We start from the raw sequence: 10450 nt of genomic DNA, 5'->3' as shown, positions 1-10450 counted from the left end.
GTAGTTATAGTTTATATTTATTAATTGTGTATTTATTGCTTCGTTAATATTTTTAGTGAGTTTAAGGAATTAATATTTTGACACTATAATTTTTATAAAATTAATAATATAAATATTTTAATTAATTAATTTAATTATAGTATTTTAGCTTATTTCATATATATTATTTAATTTATGTTTCTTAGTCTTATTCTTTAGACTCTATAATTACTTAGATTTTAAAGTTCCATAAAATGTTTACAATATAGTTAATTGTTTTATTATCATTTAAGTTATATAAATTTTGATTTTCATTCATTATCTTATAAATAAAACTTTCATGTTTTTATATCTCTTTATTCTATTCTTTTTCTTTACGCAATATCTTCACGTGACTTCTTTCTAATAAACGCTTAGTTATTAGTATAACGTCTAAAATTTTTAGTTTAAACTATAGCATCGTTGAGATAAGTATTGCTTTTATGTTCAATAATATTGTTAAATGATTTTCTATCATTGATTGGGAAAATATATATCTTTTATATTAATTCAATTGATATTTAATGTTAGCAGATATATTATTTAACACTAAGTTAATAGTATAAAGTTTATCAAATAGTATAAAGTTTACCAAAACTTCGATTAGATTCGTGTTGCATTTATTTCCAATAATATTGTTTGATATTTCTTTTTGATTTAGGGGATAAATAAGTAGTCTTTTTATATAATTTCTTTGATTATTATTTAATATTCTAATTAAGGTCAAGTTAATAGTACAACAGTTAAAAATTTATTTGATTAGATAAGTTTTGTATTTCTTTTTAATAATTTTGTTAAATGTTTTTTTTTATTTAATGGTGATATAATTATCTTTATATAAATTAATTTATATAAATTAAGTTTTTGTTAGTTTATATTAAAATTAAAGTTATTTATATTATGTTTATAATTTTAGTTTAACCTAAAACTTCATTTAAATTGTATTTTAAACGAAAGATTCATTAAGATAAGATTTGCATTTAATATTTCTGTTAGTTTATATTCTAATAAACGTAAAGTTAATAATGTCACGTTTATAATTTTCGATAACATTAGTATTACATTTCTTTTTAATAATATTGTTTAATATTTTCTATCTTAATATAATAAGTATTTCTATATACATTCATTTGTTATTTATTGTTGGTTAATATATACATTCCTTTTATTATTATTATTGTTGTATTTTGACCTGAAGATTAGCTATATTTTTTAATAGAATTGATTTTCGATCGATTTAATCGATTTCATTATATTTTATTTTCTATTTTGAAGTATACTACAGAAGATATGAGCAAATTTTCAAAAAAAGAAAAAATGTAACGATTGGGATGACAAGATGAAAACTTGCTTAATCTTAAGAAAATTGGCGCCAATAGATCATAAACAATACAGTAATTTTCTACTCCCAAGGAAACCGTCTGACATAAAGTTTAATGACACAGTAGATATATTGTGTAAGATTTTCAGTGAAAAAAGCTCCTTGTTTAATACACGGTGGAAGTGTCTGAACACAGAGAAAAATAGTAACGAGGACAACATCACATATGCTGGTAGAGTAAACAGAATGCGAGAAGTTTAAGCTGGATAAATTAAGTCTAGATATGTTCAAATGTCTGATTATTACTCAGGGACTAACTGCTGAAAAAGGAGTAGAAGTCAGAACTAGAGTTCTTGCAAAGCTGGAGCAAAACGAGGAGGTAACCCTACAAAAAGTATCTGAAGAATGTAAAGGGATACTTAAATCAAAACATGACACAGAGAAAATTGAACGCAAAGATTGTTTCCAAGTAAAACTATTGCAAAATAGTCTGTATAGAGATAAAATGTTTTCTAAAAAACATGACAAACATTAGGCTATAAGGCCATGTTTTGCATGTGATAGTATGCACCTGAGGAAAAATTGTCCATTTAAAAAAGCAAAGTGCTTTCATTGTGGTAATACAGGACATATAAAGTCACACTGTAGAACATAAATGATATAATGTCAGAATAATGAGAAAAAAGTAAATATTTTGTCATCGGAAAAAAGGTACTACAACAAACAAAAAATCTGTAAATGTGAAAATTAAAAATACAAGTGTAAAATTGAAGTTCAACACAGGTAGTGACATGACTATTATAAATGAAAAAAAACATGGAAATACGTCAGTAAGCCAAAATTAATTAAATCTAAAAAGGTAGTACATGGTGTTACAGAAAAAAAAAATTTTATTGATGAATGCATATGTAACATAATATTTCGCAGTCAAATGAAAAAGGCTAAGATATATGTATTAAAACATTCATTTAATTTATTTGGCACAGAGTGGATACAAGTATTTAATTTATGGGATACACCCATAAGTGCTTTGAACCTTCGACTGAGGCAGCTATATAGGTTAAAATGAGGCTAAAGAACTGAAACAAAAAATTGCAACAAAACATGAAACACCTGTATGTAGGCCAAAAAGAAATGTACTGTTTGAATTAATAGACCAGGTTAACAAAGAACTGGAAAGACTGGAATGCCTTGCTATAATTGAAAAGAATGACCACACAGACTGGGCAACACTGATAGTTTGCACAAAAAAGAACGACAAATGAAGAGTGTGTACAGATTTTTCAACAAAGGTGAGCGTTTTAGTTGCACATGCTCACATTTGTTCAAAATTAACACACACGATGGCTTATAGTAAATTTAAGTGGCTTTCTTTTTGGTGTAGAGGTAAAGTGTGAATTCTTGCTGAAAAAATAAAAAAATAAAATACTTGGGACAAAATATTGATGGTAATGGAACGCAATTTGTGTCTAGTGAATTCTTAAAATTTTGTGAAATGTTCATGGTAGAACATATAACTACGGTGCCATACCATCCCAGATCTAATGGACAGGTAGAACGCTTTGTTGATACCTTCAAAAGAGCTTAGAAAACCAAATAAGGAAAGCACAGATGAGGTAGTCCTTCAACAATTTTTAAGAGTGTACCATGTAACACCAAATCTGTATACATCAGCAGTTAACTCACCAGCAGAGCTGATGTTTGCAAGGAAAGTAAAGTTAGTTTTTGATAAATTGCTACCTAGCAAGAAAAGAAAAAGTGCCAGGGAAGACATAGCAAGATTTTTTAAAGTTGGTGATAGGGTGTATATGAGGACATACAAAAATGGAAAGCAGAACTGAGAAGAGGGCGAAATTACCAAATACATAGGTAAAATGATGTATTAGGTAAAAAGTAGAAAAGACATACAAAAGAGACACAGGAACCAACTGAAAAAGAGATTCATGGAAAGTGAACTAAAGAAGTTGGAGGAACCGATGGAATAGTTGTACAATATGTTCCAAGTACCAACACCACTGCAGCTGATTGAACCCAGGCGTAAAAGTGAGAGGGAAAAAAACATACAGAATTCCTGAAAATAGATGCCAAGAGAAAAAATATTAGATTGTTCAGAAAAAAAAAAATTCAAAAACTGGAGGTGGGTTGAATAAAAATATTATTGCTAAATAAACTGACACTTCCTAAGAAAAACTTAAAAGGGGAGATGTTGTAGGGAATTAGCAATAATGGTACACACCTCCCATGTGATGAGTGGAACGAGACAATCACTATCGTCTGGTATCGAGAGAGTATGTAGAGTACGAGAGTACTCTCTTTACTTTCTTTTACTCTTTTACTTGTTTCAGTCATTTGACTGCAGCCATGCTGGAGCACCGCCTTTAGTCAAGCAAATCGACCCCAGGACTTATTCTTTAGAAGCCTAGTACTTATTCTATCGGTCTCTTTTGCCGAACCGCTAAGTTACGGGGATGTAAACACACCACCATCGGTTGTCAAGCGATGGTGGGGGGGACAAACACAGACACACAAACACACACACATATATATATATATACATATATACGATGGGCTTTTTTCAGTTTCCGTCTACCAAATCCACTCACAAGGCTTTGGTCGGCCCGAGGCTATAGTAGAAAACACTTGCCCAAGGTGCCATGCAGTGGGACTGAACCCGGAACCATGTGGTTGGTAAGCAAGCTACTTACCACACGGCCACTACGTGTAGACTGTGTTGATAGTCTTGTCTGTGCTGATAAAGTAATTATACTGTGATACTGAGAGGGCATTATAATGATCCAACCCTTTGAGAATAATAACACTGTACGACTGGGGGTTGTACAGTGCCAGATAGAAACAACCTATTGACAACTTTGGAATATAACAATATCTATCAGAGTGACAACTATTGTACAAAGACAAGTGGCAAAAGACTGCTTTGTAACAATGATATTCAAAATGTGATTATTAATTGTATAACTGCTACAATTGAAGGTGAAATTAGGACAATGATTGGAAAAACATCATTTGTTGCTGTTATGTTTGATTATGTTATGTTTGATGATCTGCAAACGAAGTCTCAATTGTTGCATGTTTTATGATTTGATGAGAAGGAAAAGCCTCAAGAAAGGTTTTGGGGTTATGTCAATGTCAGTAAAGATAGAAGGGCTGCATCACTGACTGAAAAAGTTTGAAAATTTGTTAATGAATTCAAATGTAGTCAAAAATTCATCACACAAACTTATGATGGAGTGAGCATGATCGCTGGGCACTTGAACAGAGTGCAAACAAGAATAAAGGAGATTTTTGGTGCCAATGTCATATTTATACATTGTTATGCACATTCACTTAATTTGGTACTCTCCCAATCAGCTTCAAGTATTCATGAATGTTGAATTTTCTTTCAAACTTTAAAGGGAATTGTAACTTTTTTCTCAAAGTTGATGGCTTGGATATCACTAATGCAAGAAATCATTAGAAGGTGATTTCCAAAGCTACCTAACACATGATGGAATTATTCATCTCAGCAAGTATCCATTTTGTCCGATAAAATTACTTCGTTTTCTGAGTTATTTTCAACCATATTAGAAAATCCAGAGAATTGGAATGCTTCAGAATTAGCACAAGCAAGGGGATTCATTGCAATCCAAGAAGATTTTAATTTAAAATTTTTATTAGTAGTTTTTGAAACTATATTGAGTGGTTCAGAGATTCTGTATTCAATACTTCAGAAACGTTCGTTTGATATTTCAAGGTGTATTTGTGAAGTTGAGAACTAAAAAAAAAAATTGATTCAGTTTGAGAAATTTCACTCCCAGGTTTTGGATGGTGTCACTGAACCACCAGAGAAGTGAAGTCGACACGAAGAACCAGAAACTTTAAGAACTTTGTTTCACAACATTTTAGATGAAATTATTGTTCATGTTGAGTAAAGATTTAAAATGATGGAAAAGTTCAAATTTGTTGAATTGTTGAATCTGAAGCTTTTTTCACATTTATGAAAAATAATTTTCAGTGGAAGCATTTTCATCTCTGAATTTCTACAAAAATATATTGGAATTGGATAGACTGAAATGTGAGCTCAAATCAGTTTGTGCTGCAGATTTTGCAAAGCAAGCATCAAGCATCCAAGAAGTAGCAGATATAATACAGGAACTTGAACTAAACTAAGCTCTGGCAGAAGTAACAAAATTATTACATCTGATACGTACAGACATATATATATATACATATATACCGCCTGACTGGCCTTGTAGGGTTTTCGAGCGAGATCGTTGCCAGTGCCCCTGGACTGGCTCTTGTGCGGGTGGCACATAAAAGATACCACTTCGAGCGTGGCCGTTTTCGTGCGGGTGACACGTAAAAGCACCCACTACACTCTCTGAGTGGTTGGCGTTAGGAAGGGCATCCAGCTGTAGAAACTCTGCCAAATTAGATTGGAGCCTGGTGTTGCCATCCGGTTTCACCAGTCCTCAGTCAAATCGTCCAACCCATGCTAGCATGGAAGGCGGACGTTAAATGGTGATGATGATGATGATGATTCTGACCATACCTACCACATCTGCATCCTGTGAGAGATAGTTTTCTTCTTTAAAGCAAATCAATAATTATGAGATGTTCTCAAAGTGAAGAGAGAATGAATAATTTGGTTTTCATTTTGAAGAAGATGAAGGCAGTGTGGTTCTGATGCATTTTATAGCAAAGTGACTGAAGAATTTGCCAAAAAGCAAAGAAGAATTGAACTGTTTTACAAATAACAGTGTGGTAAGTAAATTGTTACCAACCACATGGTCACAGGTCCAATCCCAGAAGAGTCATTTATAAGCATGATCAGACGTACCAATTGCAGTCATATGCAAATTACTTAGTATGTCGTAGAAAAAAGACACAAAAATAAATTATGTGAAGTCGAAGGCAAATCCACAGTAATGGAATTCATATCTAACTGTGGCAACAACACAACAGAAACTGAAAAGAAGCTTATATATCAATTACAGGAATTCCTTAATTAGTGCAGTTAATTAATTCTTGCGAAAAAACCACATGTACCAAAGCCACACTAATCAAGCCTTAGAACCAATGCGATAATTATAATGAACCATGGAAAATACCAAAATTATGAACATTGATTGATTTCAATCAATCTCTTTTATCTCCTGCTGCAATCGATTTGATTGCCATATTGCAGGACCAACCAGCTTTGGCGAAGTTAGATTTAACTTCACCCAAGTTCTCCTGCTGCCAATTTGCCTATCTTCCGCTTCCATCGGCTGAAGGCACTATTCTTTGTGATGCCTCTACTGATTCTACCAGGCCACTCATGCCTGAGAATCACCAACGCTCAGTGTTTGAGGCCCTGCATTCCTTGTCACATCTGGGCATTGCTGCTACACTTAAGCTTACCACTGCTCGTTTTTTCTGGCCAAATATGCATCGCACAATTACTTCTTGGACACGTACTTGTTCCAAGTGCCAATGTTCCAAGATCCAACAGCACATTCGTGCTCCGCTTGAACAGTTTTCTCCTCTGGAGGCCCGTTTTCGCCATGTCCACATTGATCTAGTTGGACCATGGCCTGTGAGACACAGGTTCTCTTATGACTAGAAGCCATTCTAATAGCAGACATTTCTGCTGAATCTGTTGCTCAAGCTTTTGTTTCTAACCGGATTTCCCGCTTCAGAGTTCCATCCAGATTAACTACTGATCACGGACGTCAATTTGAAGCTTCTTTATTTCGTGAATTGTCACGAATTCTGGGTGTGCATCACATTCACACAACCAGTTACCATCCAGCTTCCAACAGGATGGTCTAATGGTTTCATAGACAGCTCAAAGCTGCTCTATGTGCCTTTCCAGGACTGAATTTCTGCCAATTGTGCTTCTTGGCTGTCGTACTGCTGTCAAATAGACCTGGGTTTCTCCTCTGCAGAGCTGCTGTGTGGTACCACGCTAGCATTGCCTGGTACGATGTTGGTGCCAGACATTTCACAGCTTCATGATCTGGCATCGTACGTCACCAGACTTCACACCTATTTTTCTAATCTTCTGCCCATGGGTTCCCGGGACCAATCTCCACCCTCTAATTTCTCATCAGATATTGACAATTGGTTGCATGTTTTTGTTCGGGATGACTCTATCAAGGGACCTCTTGTTTCTCCTTACAAAGGACCCTTTCGTGTGCTTTCTCGTACACCCAAAGTTTTTCCGATTGATATGAATGGTCGTACGGAAACTGTTTCTGTAGATTGGCTTAAAAGAGCATATTTTGAGGTGTCCAAATCTTTTGATGATACCGCTGCCACGCCCACCTTTGAACCTACACATGCACCTTTGCCAACATCATCACCTACACATGCATCTTTGACAACACCATCACCTACACATGCACCTTTGACAACACCAGCACCTACAATACCAACTTCATCGTCACAATCTGCCTTGAGCAGACCCTATGTAACCAGGACTGGCCAAACTGATCGCTGGCCCAAGAAACTTGTAAAGACTATTTACATTTGACATTCTCTATTGTGTTTCCTGTGACAGACAGGTGTTCTTTTGTGTACTGGACAGTTTCAATGTTTTGCTATTGAACATTTTGTAAAAAAATTTTTTGTGCATGCTCATTTATATTGTAATTATTTTCTTTTGAGTTGTCATATTTTGTGCCACATCTTGTGGGTGATCGGTAGCCATCTTGTTTTTTGCTCCACTACAATCTTTCTATTTTCGTGCTTCCGCATTCGAAGGGGAGCCTTGTAGTGACGCCTGGTTCCAGACGCCATTTTGGAACTTTCATCCATGCATGTGCAGGGATTAGAGCCTTCCAAAAGACCTGCCGGAAGCCCCTTATGTGCATACACAGTCATCAGCAGCAGCTAGGCTTCACTGCCATTCTCTCTCTCTTTGCCCCTGCTGCCGACCAAGCCGGACGCGACTAGACCAGCTCCGTGTGACTGGAATTCTGATGGCGATACACGACATTGCGAATCTGTGAAGAATGCCTTCATAATTGTGATTAATTACCGACCTGCTGCTTCCACACCAAGGCGACCTGGCTACTGATTGTCTAGAAATTAAATGTTTTGTATAAATAAATCTTTATTGTTATTTGTTCGGAGATCTTGTTCCTACTTATTTCCTTCCACGAACTATGTAAGGAATTGTGAGGCACCCATCCAGTGCCAACCTCATTTCCTACAAGTTCTTTAGGTTTTTTTAATTGTTTGTAACAATTCTTCAAGTTTTTTGACTGAAATATCTTTGGGTGTGGTTTCCATTTCTTCTGCTTCCTTTTCATCTTCTCCTTCATATGCCTTTTGATGCTTTATTCCAAGAAGATTGTTGATGTTTAGTTTTTTTTTTTTTTGAAGCGATTCCAGTAATTCTCTAACATTTTCCAAATCTAATTCCTTAATTCCTCAAAGCAGAGGTCCCTTCCAATTGTAGCAATTTCATCAATAACTTGGTTGTTGGGATTATTGAAGCCAAAACAATCGTTAGTGCAGTCAGGCAAAAAATTCTGCTAGACTGCTCTCTTGCAGCTGTCTGTTACTTCTTCCAAGGCTTGTGAATGTTTTCAACTGCTTGTTTAATATCAATTTTTTTCCAAAATTCTTCAAGAGTGATTGAATTATCTCCAGTTATAACTTGAATTACCTGGGCAAAAGTTCTTCACACACATGCTATGAATGTAGAAATCACTCCTTGGTCCATCAGCTGTAGTAAAGAAGTTGTATTTGTTGGTAAAAATATAACCTCCATATTACTATTTAAATCATCAAGTGAGGTGGGATGCCCAGGGGCATTATCTAAAACTAAAAGAACTTAGAAATTTAAATCATTATTAATTTTTTTTTTGCAATATTTTTCAAATGTGTAACAAAAGTGCATATTGAACCATTCTTCAAACAACTATTTTGTCACCCAAGCCCTTTCAATTGGTTTCCAAATTACAGAAAAGGATTGTTTGTTACTGCCTTTTAATACTCTTGGGTTCATTGTATGATAAATTAGCATCGGTGTTAATTTGCATTCAACCTTGGTGTTACCTCCACGTAGAAGTGTTAATCTATCCTTGGGTGCCTCATAACCTGGTGTCGTTGCCTCTTTTCTTGCCAAAAAAGTTCTTGTTGACATTTTTTTTCCAGAATAGGTCAGTTTTGTCGACATTGAGGATTTGGTGATAATCCTACCAATTTCCTTCAATTATATCTGTGCGCAGATAAATGTTGTTTTTCACTTATGGTCAACTGTACTTAAAAACTAAAATATCATACAAATAGATAGAATTCTTTAAAAAAAGCACCTACTGTTTTTTTTTAATTAAAAATCTGATCCAAATTTACTCTAACTTGTATATTTTATTTTTATTACAGTGAGATATAAGATACTTTTCAAAAAATCAAGGAAGCGGTCCAAAATTCATGGACTGCTGTTTTATCTTAGAAAAAAACGTTATAATTATAAAATGCAAAAGAAAAAAATTAGAATGATCTAACTGATGCTTTGCCATGTTAGACTCCACTGAAAAAAACATTGTTTTTAGAAATTTTTTTCCTGATTTTATTTCTATATAAAATGTTCTTTAAAAATAGACATGGTTCAATATGGCTACAATATTCCTTTCTAATGCAGCCACAAGGGCTGAAATTTTGAGGGAATGGGTCTAGTCAATTACACTGACCCTCTGTGGTTGACTGGTATTTAATTTATCATACCTGAATGGATGATAGACAAAATCAACCCCAGCAGAATTTGAACTCAGAGTGCAAGTGTGGGTGAAATACTGCAAAGCATCTTGTCCAACTTGCTAACAACTCTGCCAACCCGCTGCCTCAATATGGCTACGATATTAGAAGTGGGAGTATTTCCGTTTCAAAGTTTTTGAGTGGTAATTAATAGGTAAAAAGCTTTTTTTGTTTGATAATTTTTCTAAAATTCTTTTTATAAAAATTATTATCAAATAAAAAAACTTTTCACCTATTAATTACCACTCAAAAACTTTGAAATGGAAATACTCCCACTTATAATATTGTAGCCATATTGAGGTGGTAAGTTGGCAAAGGGGTCCAGATCTTTTCTATAAACTTATGAAAAAAGAAAAAAAAATCAGA

The 10450-nt window shown here is 34.3% G+C and overlaps 1 protein-coding gene across 1 annotated transcript; it reads left to right on the top strand.

Moving 5' to 3' along the window:
- The first annotated feature begins 7304 nt into the window (after positions 1-7304).
- On the top strand, positions 7305-7853 carry LOC106872679 (uncharacterized). The gene has a single exon (XM_014919754.1). The coding sequence runs from the start codon at positions 7305-7307 to the stop codon at positions 7851-7853; it is 549 nt and encodes a 182-aa protein (XP_014775240.1).
- The last annotated feature ends 2597 nt before the right edge of the window (positions 7854-10450 follow it).

The sequence above is a fragment of the Octopus bimaculoides genome, chromosome 3, assembly GCF_001194135.2.
Source record: "Octopus bimaculoides isolate UCB-OBI-ISO-001 chromosome 3, ASM119413v2, whole genome shotgun sequence".
NCBI classification, from domain to species: domain Eukaryota; kingdom Metazoa; phylum Mollusca; class Cephalopoda; order Octopoda; family Octopodidae; genus Octopus; species Octopus bimaculoides.
This window is presented reverse-complemented; position numbering and strand designations above follow the sequence as displayed.